This window comes from Leptonotus elevatus, chromosome 19 (assembly GCF_054856555.1).
Source record: "Leptonotus elevatus isolate MCC_2025b chromosome 19, RoL_Lele_1.0, whole genome shotgun sequence".
NCBI classification, from domain to species: Eukaryota; Metazoa; Chordata; class Actinopteri; order Syngnathiformes; family Syngnathidae; genus Leptonotus; species Leptonotus elevatus.
In genome coordinates, this window is record NC_141257.1 from 13,916,823 (window position 1) to 13,935,828 (window position 19,006).

The 19,006-nt window shown below is 38.3% G+C and overlaps 1 protein-coding gene across 3 annotated transcripts; it reads left to right on the forward strand.

Annotated features, from left to right (window-relative positions):
* The first annotated feature begins 10,368 nt into the window (after window positions 1-10,368).
* Window positions 10,369-18,189, forward strand: LOC147158078 (uncharacterized). 3 transcript variants are annotated; one of them, XM_086062953.1, is made up of 3 exons: window positions 10,369-12,160; window positions 14,955-15,017; window positions 15,538-18,189. In XM_086062953.1, the coding sequence occupies exons 1-3, from the start codon at window positions 12,122-12,124 to the stop codon at window positions 15,745-15,747; spliced, it is 312 nt and encodes a 103-aa protein (XP_085919079.1). In that variant the 5' UTR covers window positions 10,369-12,121; the 3' UTR covers window positions 15,748-18,189. The 3 variants fall into 3 exon arrangements, 1 of the variants encoding a protein (XP_085919079.1); XR_015091323.1 differs by lacking the exon at window positions 14,955-15,017; XR_015091322.1 differs by lacking the exon at window positions 15,538-18,189 and having other exon boundaries at window positions 13,680-15,527.
* Window positions 18,190-19,006: the final 817 nt, after the last annotated feature.

Sequence of the window (19,006 nt, forward strand, 5' to 3'; positions counted from 1 at the left end):
GTGCACACACACACACTTATAAGCACACACCTATAGACTTTACACATGAACTACTCTGAACAAAATTAATCTTAAGGAATTAGTCGATTCCAAGTGAATACACCTTCAGGATGAAGCCGTGCCAGCAGTCACTATTTGCTTGCTTCATTCAACAAATAAATGTTATTGTCCATCCATTTATTTTGGCTATAATACATTTACCCATTATTTGCACATAAAGACAAACAACCATTCACACTCACACCCAAGGACAATTTAGAATTCAGAACCAAACACTTTTTTGTCAAGGGCTACACATATGGTTTCCTACTAGAACAACTGAACTGTATTTGATGTTAATCAGAAGCTTTTTTGTTATTACTTTCCCTCTTGAAAATACTTTTCGTTTTTTTTTTATTACAGCTATACAGGCAATAATAGGTCACACTAATGTTGAAAAAATACAGTATTATGATTCATCTTCATCTCTTCTTTTTCTTTAAATCATACAAAAGCCTGGCATTTGAACAGGGTTGTGGATATATTTTACATAGCGTTGTAGTAATATATATATTTTTTTAAACTAATTGAATTTGAAATCAGGAATAATTGACTGTAGTGACAACCATATACTTAGATATAAAAATGTATGTTAAGGGATTTGGTTAAAAAAGTATTTGTAATGTGTGTAATTTGTATAACTTCTTACTTTGCTTGTCATGTTTTGGGTTCTGTTTTCCTTGTGTGTCTCCCTTGGTCTTGTTTAAGTGTGATCCTGCCCTTCCTCGTGTGATCCAATCAGTGCCCTCAGCCACTTGTCCCTTGCCCCAGGTGTGTCTTGTTGTGTCGTTAGTCTGTGTATTTAGTCTGCTGTCTCCCCTCTGTCTGTGTCGGTTCATTGTTGTATTTCCCCCTGTGATGCTGCCCGTTTTTGCCTTGGATTTTCCCCCCATGTCATGCTGCCCGTTTTGCCTTGTTGTTTTCTCCATGTTATGTTTTTCCGTGCAATTTAGATCTCGCCTTTTGTTTTGTAGAAATTAAAATCCCTTTTTTGATCGAACCTCTGCCTCCTTGCCCTGTCTTCCCGCATTTGGGTCCTCAAGCTCCCCCTTCTTGACATTGCTTAATCGGTATGTCTTTTCCATGAAAACAAAAATACATTTGCTTATACCGTCTTATGAGTTCCCTTACAAACAATCATTCTATGTCACCCAATCTCTTTTGACCATTAATGCCACTGTTGGGAGCCATGTCAAGTTGTTGAGAGGTATCTGTGACCTGAAATGCCAGGATGTGGCAGCAATTTGCATTCACACCATAGCAGACAGCAAAATATATGGTGTTATTTCTGAGGTTAGTAAGAATTTGTGAAAGTGTCAGAACAATTCCTTGTTTTTACTGTTATTATGAAACTGCTGACTGGGCGAAAAGTAGGCTAATGCTAGCCGGGTTGCATTTCACAGAACTAAAACATTTTATACATTAAAGTAGCACTACGGAATTTTTTAAACTTCATATTTTCACAACTCTTCTGATGAAACATCGACTTAAAACTAGTTGAATGCAACTTTGAGGAGGATGGTGGGAACACTGCCACACAAAAAAATACAAATGTGCTGACTGCTTTATGGCATACGTCGTCACTTCCCCCTTTCCCCATTCATTACAAAGACGGAAGTCAATTTGAATGTCGGCGCAAGATTACTGCTTTCCTGGCAGAAGCTGCAAAACAACTGAAACGTTTTGTCAGAGAAGAAAAAAAGAAGCTACCCGGGGACGGTCAAGGATCAATATTGGCCCAGCTTTCACTCGCTAGTGTGACATAAAAAAACAACAAAAAAACGACGCAACGCGCTTGGAAATGTGGTCTTCCTTCAGGCGTAACATTACCACTTTTGTCCATATGGTGCTGCCATAATAAACAAACTGGAAGTTCCTTACTGTGGCTTTAAGACCTGTACCAAAATACCGTATTTCAAACTTTATTTGTACAGCCCTTTTCATACACAAAATACAACTCAAAATGCTTTATATGAATTAAAATTAACCCCACCCGCTACTTATCTACAAGGACACTGGTGTTTGCCACAAATTTGCGAGTTTTCTCGGAATATCCTCCCATCCCGCTGAATTTTTTTTTAATTATACGTGGCCCTAATACGCCGTCGTAATGATTCAAACATGTTCACCTGCTGCACATGATTAAAATGTGGCAACCGATTATATTACTGTATTATTTTCGAGGAGAAGAAAGACAATTATATCAGTTTCACATTTTAATCATGTCTGCTGCGGGGAAAACATGTGAGCAACATATAACAAACAATTGGCCTTGAGAACAGGCAGCTTGTATGAAAACTGGAGAGGAGTGATCAAATCAATGGCAAGCAGACACTGCAGTCAGGAAGAGGAAAGCAGTCCTGATAAATCTCATGATGTCATACTGTAACTAAGGCAACGCCTTGACTGTCAAGCACTCAGCGTAAAATTAACATTGCATGCTTTTTTCTTGAAAGAGTTAGCTATTTAAAAAAAAAAAAAAGCGACAACATAATGCATTGATCTCTGGATGCCTCATTTCAGATTTCTGTCTTTGTTCTTTCCGTTGTTTGCTTTTGTCTCTCGAAGAGCATCTGTGTAAATAAAAACAAAAACAAAACAAAATCTTGCTAATCTAAACAGATACTTTTGAGCTACAAATCTCTTGTTCATGTTAGCATGTAACAATGAGTCGCCAGGTAAAACAGCAGTCTCCCAGTGTACAGAACATAATGTCTGAAAAGCATTACATTTGTATTGTACATTGAAATCACCATATTTCATTGTGCGCATGAATTTAAAACTAGGGCTGTGCATAAATCGGAAGTGATTCGAATCGGTGCTGTGACAGAGTGAAATGTGGAGTCAATCTCATTTAATACCATTGGCTCATAATAAGCAGCCTTGTAATATGTGAGAAATAACAAAATTACTGATCACACTCTGCAGTCCTCTAATTACACCCCTGAGATAAGAGCGGTAGTAATACACTTTCAGTTGTTATCAGAGTTTACATAATTACACCTTACACACATGCACTCATACATCCACACAACAACGGTGAGATAAGTGCCATTCTGTAATTAGTAGTGGTGATGAAACCCTCAATTACAATTTATTTACAGACCATCGCAAGGCTAGCGGCTGACCTATGTGCTTGCAAGGAGCTAAGATTTAGCACTAGCTTTAAAAACAGCAATGACTTCATGAGTCAGCCGCAGCAAAGCATACAACTCATTCGCTGATTTTCCACTTTATTTCCTTTCACAGTTAAAAGGTAACAATCACTTATTCCAGTAATGGCCGTTTTCCTTGTGAACGGGTGGGAGTGGGCAGATGCCGTCAGACTGCAGAAACTAATGGGGCTAACAAAACCTAACTGTTGGTTTACTGTCATTATCACATGGGCAATTGCAGAATCACTGAAGACTAATCTTACCCAGAACGGAGATTTGTGTTCATTGCGTTTTCAAACTAAAACATGTTTGGACTTCTGCTCTAAAGAGATGTTTGAAGAAATTTTAATATCTTACAATGGAAAAAAAGAAGTCATATTCTATTTGTCAGATACAATTTACCACCTGTAATTCAAACATATCAACAAGCCATTTATTCGAATGCATTTATTGTGTGTCATTCAATTTCGACTAGACTTAAATGGACAGTGTGTAGAATTTAGTGCTATCTTGCGGTGAACTAAGCGTGTGTATTTTGACGCGGGAGAGCACACTTCTCAAGCCGAGCAAGAGTGGCTAACAAGAACAATTGGAGTGGCTAACAACAGAGGCTAGTTGGAGAAGCTAGCGAGAGAAAAGCTAAAAAGGATACAAGCGGCGAGAGCCCAATTCACGGGTCTGCAACGCCGACCACCTCCCGGCGAGGGAATGTGATATTGTCAATGGTGCAGTGTTGTTATTGCCACAGGCAAAAACGGAAAGGACTTAAATGTTTAGTATGCCCTGAAGATCAAGCCAATTGATTTATTCATGCTCCATTTGGATCTCAAGTGAATCAGTTCTGCAGTAGTAGCGGTTGTAATAGAGTTGTATTTTAGTTTTTAATTAATATTAGTGTCATCTAAATGATAGTGCAGGGCTTAAACATGTAATCAGAGTAACAATTAATATATACAAACGTCCCTCCTAAGGCAATAATGCCATCAAAGTGAATTCTACCCTTATATGTGCCCACACAAAAGTGAGTACACCCCTCACATTTATGCAGATATTTATATGTTTTCATGGCACAACACTGAAGAAATGACAATGAAAAGTAGTCAGTGTAAAACTTAGGGGAAATTATTGTTCCCTCAAAATAACTCAAAATACAGCCACTAATAGTAAAAACCCTGGCAACAAAAGTGACTACACCCTAAAGTGAAAATGTCCATATTGAGCACACTCCCAGTGTCATGTGACTCAGTGTTACAAGGTTTCTGGTGTAAATAGGGAGGAGTTAAATTTGGTATTACAGCTCTCACACTCTCATACTTGTCACTGTAAGTTCAACTAGCAAACCATCAGCAATGTTACATGAGAGAGAGAGAGAAAAAAGAGAGGCCACATACATTTAAATTGATGTTCAACTCTATTTTCTTAGACATCAGTAAACTGTGGTTAAATTTACATTTAGCCACTTAATAGTGCTTTTAAAGCATTGCCAGGTTTCAATTTGACCATTTAACATTAATTTAATTTCTGTTATTTCCAACCGGGCAAATCAGAGGTCAACCACCAAAAGACAGCCGGCACTAGAAAACTGTTGGTGCAATGTGCTTCATTATAATTAATCAAAAACATTTCTTGTGAAAACAGCCTGTACAAATGGAAATATTTGAGAGCCTCTGTCACGACGGAAATGTGTAGCATCTGTCAGAGCAGACCCAACGGAGCTGAGGTCATTGTCTCATGCGAGTGCTCTGTTCTCAAAGCTGTCGAGAAAAATACTGGGTGTCATGGCATTGCTTTGTAATGAGGACAGCACTGTGAGAAGTAATTATAAAAGAAAGCCTTCAAACTACAGTATGTCTCTGTCAGAGAAGAATTCATTGATATGCTGATTAGTTAATGCTTTCCGGAACAAGCAAATCCATCCGACGGCCGCTCCTACCAAGACAAATCAGGAGGAGGAAGTTGGATCACAGATATGCTTTAGAAGTGATCCAGTCAGCCAGATATAAGAGCAAAAAGAGTGGGAGGAGAAATAACACAAGGTAATTATCCTGGGCCACCACTGAGGTAATCTCTCAAATTGAGGAGGTGGTGTGGTCTAGAGCAAGGCACAATTTTCGCTCCTGTACCGAGGTAGACAATATAGCATTTTTTTATTTATTTTTTTAGAAATGAAGGTTTATTTCATATATTTATATAATTAGATTCTAAATAATCTGTTAAAAAGCATTGCATACTCAAAAAGAGGATATAACACACACACATCATCATTAAGCACAACTTACATGTTCAAAACAACATAAATTTAAAAACAGCAACAAAAAAATAAGAAGGTTCAACATATTAAATACTGTGAATAACCTCACCACGACAAGAACAAGACATGATCAAGGAAACGTGACACCGAAAACAGCCCAACATAGACCGACACAAAACAGGAAACTAACTACAAACAAACTGATGAGACAACAAGCTCCACCGAGACAAGACACCAGTGGCCAGAGGGATCTGATTGGTAATAATAGGGTGTATTTGAGGAAGGTGAGAAGTAAGACTTTTCTGACTTAATACCAGGTAGTATGAAATTGGAAATCGAATTTGCCATGTTGAAAAAATAAAATAAAAAGGAGCCAACTTCACCGACCAGTTTAAATCTGACGTCACTCGACAATGGCAAACCCCGTAGAGACAAAGACCTTGAATGGCTAAACATAATTTACTCGATTTTAAACATATTTATCTAACATTAATTTAGTTACTCAAAAAAAGTAACTACCTAACACAACGTGATTTTAACTGACTGTGTTAACCAGAACAAAAAACAATTTATCGGAATCAGCCATCTTTGTTGTTTACATTCACTTTGAACGCTTTGAGGTCGGAACTGGGAGATTCCAAGTGGAAAATGTCCGACTTCACACCTTCCTCGAAAGCAGCAAAAAGAGCAGAGGTGGCAAATCCAGGTCCAGAAAGTAAAAACCCTGCCACAGTTTGGCTTTAGCCCAGGTGCTAGATAGCTAGCTCCCTTGGTGCTTGTTTACTTTTGGGGGAGCTAGCTAGCTAGTATCAGGGGCTAAAGCCAAACTGTGGCAGGGTTGTTATTTTGTGGACCTGGATTCGCTACCTCTGAATAAGAGAGCGGTCTGACGAGAACAGATGGAAAGAAAAGCTTCATTAGTTGAAAAGATATGAATTACTCGATGCAATCTGCCAGTGAAGAAGAAAAATATTTTTAAAAAAGAAGAGGAAAAAGAAGAAGGCGACAAACTAAAGACACAGAAAACCAAGACAAAGCATGAAATGAATCTAAATCTAACCAGAGCAATGCAAAAGTCAACAAAAAAACAAACATCATGACATTTGCTTAGGGAGCATTTGTTGAGTTGAAGGTCCGTTGGTTGTTTTGACACCAATTAATGCAATCTTTTAAATCAGTACTAGGGCTCATCATGAGTGGAGGTCGGACACAGGTTTGTGAGATTTCAGCAAAGCTAATTGCCGAATAATGAGCACAAACTCATCACCGCAAGGGATGCTACTTATGTATTCCCTATGGCTAGTTTAAAAGAAATGCATTGTACTTTCATTTGGATAGGTGCTAAAGGGTCACTATGAAATCATTGTCTAGTATTTCCCAACACCACAACTGTTCATGTGGAAACACGACTATACTGTAGATCACGGGTGCCCAAGTTGGGTCCTCAAGAGCCTCGATCTAGCCTGTTTTAGATGTCTCCCTCCTACAACACACCTGAATATAATGATCAGCAAGCTTTGCAGAAGCCTGATAACGATACTGCCATACTGATCATATGAATCAGGTGTGCTTAAACATCAATAGAAGTTTGAATGTATCGTGCGAAGGACGGCCAATATGCGCATCAATCACTAATGCTAAATGCTATTTTGGTTGACTGTTAGACAGCGTTAAACAAGTCAATGCGCTCACCATTATCCAACCCTTTTTTCTCCATCCCAACAGCTATTGGAAGCTGGCTTTACTGTTTGTAACATTGGAAATATACAGCTAGAAAGCTCAGCTTGTGTTGTCTGATCAGCGGCTGGCGACCGCTAGTGATGGGAAAATTAAGCTTCATGAAGATCAGGGGTGCTCAAGTTTGGTCCTCAAGAGCCCCTATCTAGCCTGTTTTCCGTGTTTCATTCCTGCAGCAAAGCTGAATCTAATGCTCAGCTAATCAGCAAGCTTTGCAGAAGCCTGACAACGATCCTGATCATGAATCAGATGTGTTAGTGCAGGAAAAAAATGGAAAACAGGCTGCATAGGGGCTCTTGAGGACCGAACTTGAGCACCCCTGATTTAGATGGTGCTCTTGGTTTAAAGATTAAGGCTAGTGCAGGGGACAGCAACCTTTCCTGTCAAAAGAGCAATTTTAGGCCAAATAAATAACAAAAAATCTGTCTGGAGCTGCAAAATGTTTGAACATTGTGACAAAGAAAACAGTGTTAGTGTCAGTCTAATGAGGGCCCAAGAGCTGCACCAGAACAGAAAAATATGCAGCATCCAATACGTAGGTATTCATTTTCTTCTACCTTCCGTCTTCTGCTTTTGAATTTTTTTAATCATTTTTCAGACTTTGTTTTTAATCAAATTTTTAGACTTTTTTGTTTTACTGTCAAATTTCTGAGAAGTTTATGGACAAAGCATGGTAATTTTCTGCCTCTTTTTGGACTTTTAAATTGTTTTAAACGTTTTTCCTTTACCTTTTTTGATATAAATTTTCTGATTTTTTTTTTAACCCAACCCTAACCCAAATTTTCAGGATTTTTAGTTTTTGTACATTTTAAAGCTATATTTTATTGTTTTCATTTTACAAAATACATGTTCTGACTTTTTGGGCAATTATGTGTTTATTTTATGGTAATTTTCAGGATTTCTTCTTTTGTTTTGGGACTATTTATAGTTAATTTAAAAAAATTGTCCTTTTTATTCAATTCACTGACATTTTTGGGCAATTTCGTGGACATTTTATAGAAATATTCTGCTTTTCCTCTTCCATTTTGGACATTTTATGGCCACTTTCTGGACATTTTTAGGTAATTTTAAAAACCTTTTCATCTACATTTCATCTCTCTTTATCTGACAACTTAAACGATTGGACTCTGACATTTTTGGAATATTATATATATAATAATGATTAATTTTTTAAAATCTAGATCATTAATTTATTTAAAGAATATTTAATGTAAAAATAAATATGTAAAAAGTATTAATTTCTACTTCTTTTTTTAAATGAGAACCACAGGTCCTAATTAAATGTGGTGGGCTAATTAAAAGGAAATTGATTACATTTCCACAGTGCCATCTAGAATAGTCAAAAAATATAAGTGCTTCATGATGCTTCATTTGTCCATCGCTAGCGACCGCAATCGATAGTAGGACTACATTTCCCGTAATTCTTGGATGCAAAAGCATGATGTAGTTTCAGTTCTGGTCAACGTCTGCTACGTAAATCCGTCCTGCTACCGGACGCAAATATGAGTTTGGAAGTAAATGGGAAGGAATTTAACAGTTAAATTCCCTTTTAATGGGTTTATCGGTTGCTGGGCCCAAGGCTTAAAAACGGGACATCTGGTCAGCCGAGTCTGGGGAGATGGTTCAGGATCCAAGTGTTTTTCCTTTATCCTCCTCCTTACATGTTAAATAATTGAGTTTCTTTGCAAGGTAAGAAAAGACAGTTGTATGAATAAATACTTAATAGCACTTCAATCAAATACTTTCGTTGAACATAACAGGGCTTCAATACACTTGCTGTTGTGAATATGATGTAGGAAGCATGCTGAGATTATGCTACATTCCAGTTCCCTGTACCTTGCATATTTCCAATTTTTTATGGAAAATTTCCATCAACATCAATTGCTAATTTCCCAACACTGAACATTCCTGGAACTGCTCCACCCTATTTATGATCCATGAGACATCGAAGCGAATTGCTTGTGAGTGAAAAGGTTCCTGCCAAAATACATTGACATTGCAATAAAAACACGTAAAATTCTTTACATGTAGTGCACAGATTGGCAAAATGGAGAAACTGCTCAATGGTTGATCACCGAAGAGCATTCCATTCAGCACTGCCAGGAGTCAGTTCTGTCATCTGCATAATGTTTTCATTTTTCTGCGTTTATTCTGCCGCTATCTCATCTGTTGTGTGGCCTGCAGTGTCTTTCAAGATGATTGACAGAAAGAGGTTCTGACTGCTGCCAGGCAGGCATGATTGACATACTCAAAGTGGAGGGGTGCCAGCAAGCGTTTTACTGATTTTTTTTCAGATGTGTAGAGAGCTCCAAGATGACAGATTTAATACATTCACAAATCAGCATGTGCTGAAGGGACAAGCCACTGTAGTCTGTGAGCAATTCTAAAAGTGCTGTCGTTTGTACTGATCAGCTATCACGTGAAAGTAAAAATAACATGATCCACTGAGAAAGTCAAAACTACAACTTCCAAATGTATTCGTAGAGCAGTGAACAGGTCTTGATAGTCAGGTTCACTAAACTTAGGATCAGGGCCCAAAATGTCACCCAATTTGAATTGGTTTGCGAATTAGCACAGTAAAACGTTATCATTGTTTGTTTTACCCCTTTTTATAACCGGAATATTTGTTCATATAAACTTTTAATTTGGAAAACCTCGACTGAACATGGCATTGGTTTCTGTTCTGTACATGCTCTAGTCGCAAGGAATCTTGGTCTTTTGAGTACAGGAACTACTTTGCTGAATGACCCTAACTTGAATACATATGATTTAAGCTGGTCACCATCGGATCTTTTTAAAATCGATGATCCTATTCCTATCCTATTCCTATCCTATCCTATTGCATCGAATAATCAACCCCATCAAGTGAGTTCGATTGAGTGGATATAACTGCCTATTATGTATTATCTTCTGCATATATGTGTTATTAAACACCAATTAGCCTATTCTAAACGGTTAGCAATCACAAATAGCATTAGCACACTAGCGATTGTCAGTTAATGTAAATAAAAGCTAACCATCAGTTAGTTCACACATGCATCATTATAGCTATATGAGTTGAAATTAATGGCTATAACTACTCATGATTTAATGTGTTCTGTTCATGAGCATTATTAAACACCAGCAAAATGAACGTATGCTAAATGCTTAGCAATCGCGATTAGCATTAGCGTGTGATACAATTATTAATATTGTTTTCTGTTTTACATATATATTCTTCAAAGTGTTTTTTGATTTTAGTTAGATGAATATAACTGTGGTAGAATGTGGTCTGTTTTCCCCCTAAGGAAGTGAGGTGTCAGAATCCACACAGCAGGTATGCAGGAATCTCTGGAGCCAGCTCTCCCGAGGTCAATAGTTTATCTAGGAAGCCAATTGTATACCTCATGTTTGTTAAGGACTGGAAGAACTCAATAGGAGTTGGCCAGATTGTATCTCACTCTGCTGACAGGACAAGATCAAAAGGGGGGCCTGGTAGAGGGAGAGGGGGGCCCAGTGTGGCCCACATCCCGAAGGAAGAGATAAGAGAGGGGGGTGTAGAATTGGGGTGACAGGAAATATCACATGCTGAGAAAGGGCCGAATGGTCAATGAGGGGGGGGAGGGAACCATATGTATATATGCATGCATGAACTTTGTAAAGAGCACATCTGTGGGTGAGCTGCGATGATTGAGCAGTACTACAGGTGACTTTCAGAATCTGAAATAAAGCTGGCAAACTTGTTCACAGATTTCAACTTTGAATTTATTTGAACACGCAGAAATCAAGGAAATGATTTCCAACAATTGGTGACCCCGAACGCTGAAGGAGGTAAGAGGATTTCGAGCTGCAGTGATTAATGAACGAATGGAACTTCTAGGCGCCTAAATAATTAATTACAGTAAGTGGAGACGTTGATCCACTAGAGGAGTTCTGTATGTTTGAAATCATTGCAACTTGTTTTCGTCTGCTAAATTGTGTAAATTTGTACATGAAATCTGTTTGAACAAAGTTGTAGTTTGATGTCGTTCTAAAAATTTCTGCGACATTGAACTATAAACACGTACGTGGGGTGGAGCATGTGGTGATGAATGTGCTGGCCCGGACCGGTGAATGCGCGAGGCTGCTGGGGACAGGGCCATGTTAACAGGAAGAAGCAACGTCTTTTGTTTTTTTTTAATTTGTAAGTGTTATTCTGTTTTGGCGTTGTGAAGGATTCGATAGACTATGATATTTATTTTTTGAATATAAGGATAAAGAGGTTACGGGGTTTCGTGGATATTTGAAGATCCATTGGTAAATCTGAAGATCATAGTAGACGCGCCTGCCCTTGGCAGTTTTGGTTGGTTCAGGACTGTTCTTTTTGGTAGTACATGTCGCCTGTATTAGACGGTCCATTTCACGTAATAAGTTATTTTAAAAGTGCGCGCGCTGTTGAAATTGAACAGTTGGGGAAGTCAGGTCGATTGCAACGGACATTGGGTTTTAAACGTTGTATTTGCGATCGATAGATTACGTGTGATTTTGTTTTGATTTTGCGCTGAAAGAGCGCCTTGCATGACATATGCAGTAAAAGAGAGACAGTTTTGACACTGTGGAATTGGATCACGTGATTCGTTGTTTGTGTACGTTCTGTGAGTCATTGTGTATTCGTTGTGTGTGTACGTTCTATGTTGTGTTGTGCGTGCTGTGTTGCTTGTTGTACGGTTGTTTAAACGTTGTCGCATAAATTTACCCTATTTGAACTATCATATTGTAAAGTGAGACGTCACTGCATTGATAAATATTAATACTACTTGCGTAAGATAAGAAACCGAAAGTAAAATAGCCTATGAACAAAATGGAGGCGATTTCGACCCGGATACAGTATGGTTTGTCCTGAATGCGCTTCCGGTTTAGAGTCGGGACTTGTGAGTCGCCGTGAGGAAAAAAGTGTCGATATACAGTGAAAAAACGAACTATGGATCGATTGTATAAAAAGCTTTCGCTGGACAAAATGGTATGTCAGACGTTTGTATTTTCTTTGTTGGTAATGAAAAAAGGCTGAATTTGGTGCTAAAATGACTCCAGCATTGTTGGAGTAGTTTACGGATGGTTTATTCGAAGTTAACCCGTTTCCTGAAATCACCGTATGGAACTGCGGTTTAAGTGCTATAAGATTTGTGGACAACGAATTGATAGAATAACGCCGTTTATTATTATAATGACTAAAGAGTGTGTGCGTTTGCATTTGAGTGAGGGGTAGAGAAGTACGACGAAATTGTAGACATGAGGATCAAATGATGAGGAATGCTAGAATGTTGGCGATGGGCAGTTCGGTTAAAATTGCTAGAGAAGCGTTGGTAAAAGCGGGTGCTAAGGATGTGGCTAATTGTGATGCTAACATTGTTGACAAAGCATGTGCTTTTAAATTGGACCTAGCTTCTAAGAAAAAAGGTGGGGGCTGCTCTGTTGGAAGTGTTTGGATATTGGGAGGTTTTGTTTGATTTTCTTCAATATTCTTAACTGTAAATTGGTTTTGTGTGAGTTTAGACTGGTGAGATGATGGCAGATGGAATAAGGTAATGAAAAGGAGTTTGGTAAAATGGGTTTTGCGATGTTGAGGGATGCTAAATGAAGAAATTTTCTCTCCTCCTCTGTATGGAAAAAGAGGGGGTTTGAGTGTGAGTGGGGGATTAGTCATGTGTCCTCGTATTGTGAGTTTTTCTCTTTCATAGATAAGAGAAGGATGATAAAACAAAATAAGTAACAGTTTTTTAAGGCTGTTGCTAAGTTCTTGTAGAAAGATATTAATTTAGTGTTTTTGTTTTTTAGTGACTGCATTTGACAGTCTTTTATGCTATACTGTTTTTGATAAAGACGAACCAGGTTAACTTTTTCTTTTCGGGACAAATGAATAAAGAGTAATGATAAAATGATAGCATTTTGTATTGAGCTATGTTGAGTTAAAATAATTATCCCTATATCCGTACAGCTGTGGCTGGATTTAGGATAGTTGAATGAGAAGTTATGAATGTTTTTGTAGTCAACATAATGATTATGATGTTTAATATTTGTTTTTTCTGAGTGTGTCATTTCAGAAACTGATGTTTAAGTTCCAAAGCGGATGGGGTTTGATGACTATCTGCAAACGGGATGCGCCCAGCTCTACGGATACGTTGTATTTGCAAGTATTTCTAGTGGCTGTTTTAGAGGGGCATTCTAAAAAGAACAAGTTTGAAATAAGATAATAAGAAAACGGGAAGTGAAATATCTTGCTATAATCCCACATCCTCAGTCTGGCATTTTTAATGCATTGCATCAACGAGTGTGCATTTTTTTTGGTCAGGTGAGCTCTCAGAAAGACTATGTGTCATCAAGCCCGCCATTGCAGACAGCAATTTCCAACGTTTGGATGTACGTGACAAAGAGTCAAAGAGCTTCGCGCCGCAGCACAGTCATTCTCCTCCCGTGCCGACAGACAATCGTAATGCTCAAATTCCTCAATGCCCAGTGACTGTGTACACGTCTCATTCCAGTGACTTCTCCCCTATGGCTGTTTTGCATCCAGAGGAAATCTAAATGCCTGCTCTGAACATTGCTGCCACAGCAGCCGCCCTGCTGGCCAGGACTGAACATTGACAACAGCTGCCGTCCTGCCTTTTGCTGGAGGACTGGACAAAGACTAAAAAATAAAGATGGAGGTCCGAATGGGGTGTGATCTTGCTCAAAGAAATGCTACACGAGTGGTATGCAAGGCATTTTTAATGTGTTGGATGGGGAACTGTGATCTATAGCAAGGTATTTCAGGAAATTGAACACGGCATATGTGAATTTGGAATGAGGGATTGAAAAAAAATTATTTCAATCTTAGTTCCTCTATTTTTTTGTTGAGAAGGGCCTACTAAATGTCTGGCTATTTTCTTGGGATAATCAGTTTCTGAATTGGTACAATGGGAATTTAACTAATACGATACGATATACTTTTGTTTTCCCTGTGGGGAATTTTTTTTTTTTTTCTGGGCTCCGTCCAGCTGCAGTTAAAGTTGAATACGAAGTGCAGCATTAAGTAGAAGTCTTCCCAGAAGTCTTCACGATAGTATATGTTATAAATATGTATTATCTGAGTATATGTTCTATAGACATAATATTGAAATTTACATCTTATCATACTGAGATATTGTTATTCAACAAATAACTGATAATTTGGTGATTCATTTTCGATTATTATTTTTTTTCTCACAGCACTGTGATTTGTAAATTCCAGAGATTTTTTTGTGCTGTGTTTTTACGAGCCCCACTAATCTGTAGAAGAGGTGAGGTTGATTGGCAGTTTCTGAATCATTTTTAGTTTGCTTAAATCTGGGAGTATTGTTTTTCATGTCTCCTAAGTTTTCACATTTAGTGTTTTAGTTTTATCTGGTCTGTGCTAATTATCTGCAGTGTCCTGCGGCTATCTCGGTTGCCTCACATTCTGGTTTTGGGAGTTGTGAATTTTACGACGTCTTTTGCGGGGGCTGTGGTCTGGCTGTTCTTCTTTATGAGCTAACGGGGTTTTTTGATGTGTCTTCCTTTGAAGTGCAATGCGTGTTTGTAAAGATCTGTAGATCTTTGCCAAAATGAGGGAGGAATGAACAGAAGGACAGTTCATGTTTAAGATATTAACCAATGTAGATGAATTAGAACATTCAATACAAAATTAAAAGGTTGTGGGTTAGAGAATGAAAAACAAACTTAAAAACAAAATTACAAAGGTTGTGGGGTATCGCCTACACTCCATTCGACAGGGTGAGTTTGAAAGTGATAATCCACAGGAAATCGATCGCAAAGTAAGTCTGAAGCAAGCAAGGACAATAATGCATATTCGCCGAATGAAGGTAATTATATTATATTATATCTTTTATCTCAGAATCACATGTGAAAAATGTAATGTTTGGAGCCCAGTGTTTGCAAAAAGAGTATAGATAATATGAATATATGTGAGTTTTTCCCAGCATGCCAGGATTCGGCCGATCATGAGATTCTGGGAAGAGAATATATGATATGCTAGTAAAATGATTCCTTTCAGGATGGTGAAAGGCACAGTCATGCAAATTTAGAACAGAAAATGTCGAGGTAAAAAAATTACCTACAATTATATGAAATCTATTTGAAAATTAAATATTTACGATCTTTGTCTGTTGTATTAATGAATGAGCGAATGTCATTCAACTCAATCAAAGGCTGGGCTCTGTTTCAATGTCACAGAAATATTTTCCTGTTCCAACAGTGCAGTACCTACGGATCTTAATCAAATAACATTTACTAATCCCAACTAACAAAAACTATCAGGGTTTTTCCTCTAAATAAAATTTATGTGTGGTTGTGAGAGACTAAATGAAAATGTTCTGCACTCAGGAGAACGGCCCCAGGGGGGACGGAGAGGAAATCTTATGCAGTTTGCTGCACAGAAAGGGGGATGAAGACGACATCCCACATCTGGTCTACAAGGTTGCCGGAGACGTGCCAGGCTCAGCTATCTTATCAACTGATGATCATCAATCTCATCACCTCCAACTGGGAAAACAACGTCAGCTGATGTCCCGATCTAGGAGCCACGTCAACTGATGATCCAGTTTCCGGCTCAGGAGCTGTCGTTTGAGGACATCATTCAATCTTATTGAACGAAGATCAAGAGCAAGTGCCTTTTCTTGGGCAATCATTCCTTTGATCAGTCACATTTTGGGCAGAATAATCCCAGGTGACAAATCGAAGAATTTGGGTAGTCTACCCCAAATTCTTGAAGAAGAGACGAACTATTGCGACACTCTTTTCATTCAAAAAGACCTTCAAAGAACTTCATTACGAGATGGCTTCAAAGCTGAAAAACATATCCTTCTGCTGTACTGCAATCTTTCTTCTCATGATGACTTGGTACTTTTTTCAGCCTTTTGACACAAATTTGAACACAATTACAACGTATCGTATTAAGCGAAGTATTAAGTCTACATATAATCCCTGGGTCACATTCTGGACTTATGAGAAATCAATTGCTGTGACAGTTGCTCCAAATACAAACACTTCTGTTAAAATTCCTATTAGATCCTTAAAGGGATTTGGTAAGGGGAGACAGACTAAGGGGGAAGATTGGATAAGATACTGGTGGTATTTGACAGGTCATGTACGACGAGATTGGAATGCTCTGATAACAACACAGGATGGAAGATACTGGCGTCCGGGAACTAGTGAGGAGGCAGTCTTCTTTAGCAAAAGAATAACATTGCGTAATATGGGGGGGCGACTCTATATGAACTTTATTTTTCCAGAAGGGGAATTACGGTCGCCTAACACAACAATTGAGAACGCCTCCTGTTTTGGATTTTTGTTGTGGGCCTGGTTCTCCGGACATGACCCATATTTCCCCATTTTAGTATGCGTAAATAAAACAATGAGTAATTTAGAACAGCCAAAAATGACTAAATACACAATGGAGAGCGGAGTAAAGGCGGTCAGCGTACCAACTGAGGGAATAGTTGAGAGGTTTCGGGTTACAAAAGGATTTTCCGGGGGCAGTAACAATTGGCTATTATTGGCGAATGAAGCGGCTCGAGCCTCTGATAAAGACAATTGTGTGGTATGTGTAGGTCCGCGGCCTCTATTGAGAATCATTCCGGCTAAAATAGATGATCACTGTATAATGGAACTAATGAATAAGGCTGTCCCCAATGTCAAATGCTCAAAATGGGATAAGGTGTATCCCCTCGTCGATTGGCAGAAAACTAAACCAGTATTTTCAAACACAGTTGCAAATGGTAATTTTACATGTATTAAAATGACAGGCACTGGAGAACAATTGGGAAAATTAAATCAGATTACTCAGTGCGTGTCGATAGTAGATGTGGGACAGAAGTTCCAACCGAAATCCAGAGCGGACATATACTGGTGGTGCGGTGACAACAGAATATTTGATAAGTTGCCTTTAAATACAAAAGGATATTGTGCCCTCATAACCCTTCTCATGCCAGTACAAATCTACCCCATCTCTATTGATAATCTGTTACAAATGATTGATAATTGGGAACCAAAACCTCCTTCCTTCCAGAGGACCAAAAGACATTCTTGGCAAGAGCAGAATGTTCCCACCTACATTGATGCAATTGGAGTACCAAGAGGTGTGCCAGATGAATACAAATTAACTGATCAAGTACTCTCAGGATTCGAATCTGTAATTTGCTGGTGGTGCACCATAAACAAAAATGTAGATAGAATTAATTCACTGCACTAATAACGATTTGCGGTTGTTGTTTTATTCCATGTATTCGTTCACTTTGCCAAAGACTTATTATCACTATGATTGAGAAACAGGATGTACAAAATAAGTCGTCTCATATGATGGTAGCTGTTGCTAATCAATGGATGTCTCCTGTTGCTTCGAATGAGGGGGATGAGGATGCCGCTGGCATTTTCCTTTAAAAACAATATCTAATGTGTTGAACTATAGAATAGTTCAAATGAGGGAATGATACAATTATTAATATTGTTTTCTGTTTTACATATATATTCTTCAAAGTGTTTTTTGATTTTAGTTAGATGAATATAACTGTGGTAGAATGTGGTCTGTTTTCCCCCTAAGGAAGTGAGGTGTCAGAATCCACACAGCAGGTATGCAGGAATCTCTGGAGCCAGCTCTCCCGAGGTCAATAGTTTATCTAGGAAGCCAATTGTATACCTCATGTTTGTTAAGGACTGGAAGAACTCAATAGGAGTTGGCCAGATTGTATCTCACTCTGCTGACAGGACAAGATCAAAAGGGGGGCCTGGTAGAGGGAGAGGGGGGCCCAGTGTGGCCCACATCCCGAAGGAAGAGATAAGAGAGGGGGGTGTAGAATTGGGGTGACAGGAAATATCACATGCTGAGAAAGGGCCGAATGGTCAATGAGGGGGGGGAGGGAACCATATGTATATATGCATGCATGAACTTTGTAAAGAGCACATCTGTGGGTGAGCTGCGATGATTGAGCAGTACTACAGGTGACTTTCAGAATCTGAAATAAAGCTGGCAAACTTGTTCACAGATTTCAACTTTGAATTTATTTGAACACGCAGAAATCAAGGAAATGATTTCCAACACGTGCTAGCGATTACATTTAAGGTAAACAAACACTAACTACCATTTAATTCACACAATATGTAGTTTACACAGTTAATAGTGTTTTAAAAGTCACTTACAGATGATGCTTCAACAATAGTCTAGCTCTAGAAGTAAAAAAATATATTGTAATTTTTTTTATGGTTTAGTGAATTTATCATTCTTTGTCGACTTTTTCCCCCAGCCCATCAAATTTTGATTTATTTGCGCCATTTTCACATTATTTTCTGTCTCTATGACAAAAATGCCATGAAGATGGCGGGGTGGGGGAACCTATCCCAGCTGGCTTCGGGCAGTAGGCGGGGTACACCCTGAACAGGTTGCCAGCCAATTGCAGTATTATTATTATTATTATTATTATTTTTTTATTATTATTATTATTATTATTATTCCAGGTAATGGCAGCGGGGACAGCGCTATGGTTGAGAAGCTGAACGATTCTGCTCCTTTCACCACCAGTATTGAATGAACAGACCCCATGCTCATAATCCCAAATTTGCTCTTCCCAACTGGGACTGGGGACAGGATATATTTTCCTTTTGATATAATAATAATAATAATAATAATAATAATAATAATAATAATAATAATAATGCATGTAATTGAAATTCATGTAAAAGATAAAGCGCACTGTTTTTCCTGTTCTGTCTGAAAACAATCCAATAAAAGTAATTCAATCTGAATTCTGTGTTTACGCCTAAATGCATGTTTGTGTTAAAAATAAATAAATTGTTCAGT

Coding starts and splice junctions, on each gene's coding strand:
- LOC147158078 (XM_086062953.1), top strand. CDS start 12,122: ATGGATCGATTGTATAAAAAGCTTTCGCTGGACAAAATG. Junction 12,161..14,954: donor AGCTTTCGCTGGACAAAATG/GTATGTCAGACG, acceptor GATAATCCACAG/GAAATCGATCGCAAAGTAAG. Junction 15,018..15,537: donor TGCATATTCGCCGAATGAAG/GTAATTATATTA, acceptor TTCTGCACTCAG/GAGAACGGCCCCAGGGGGGA.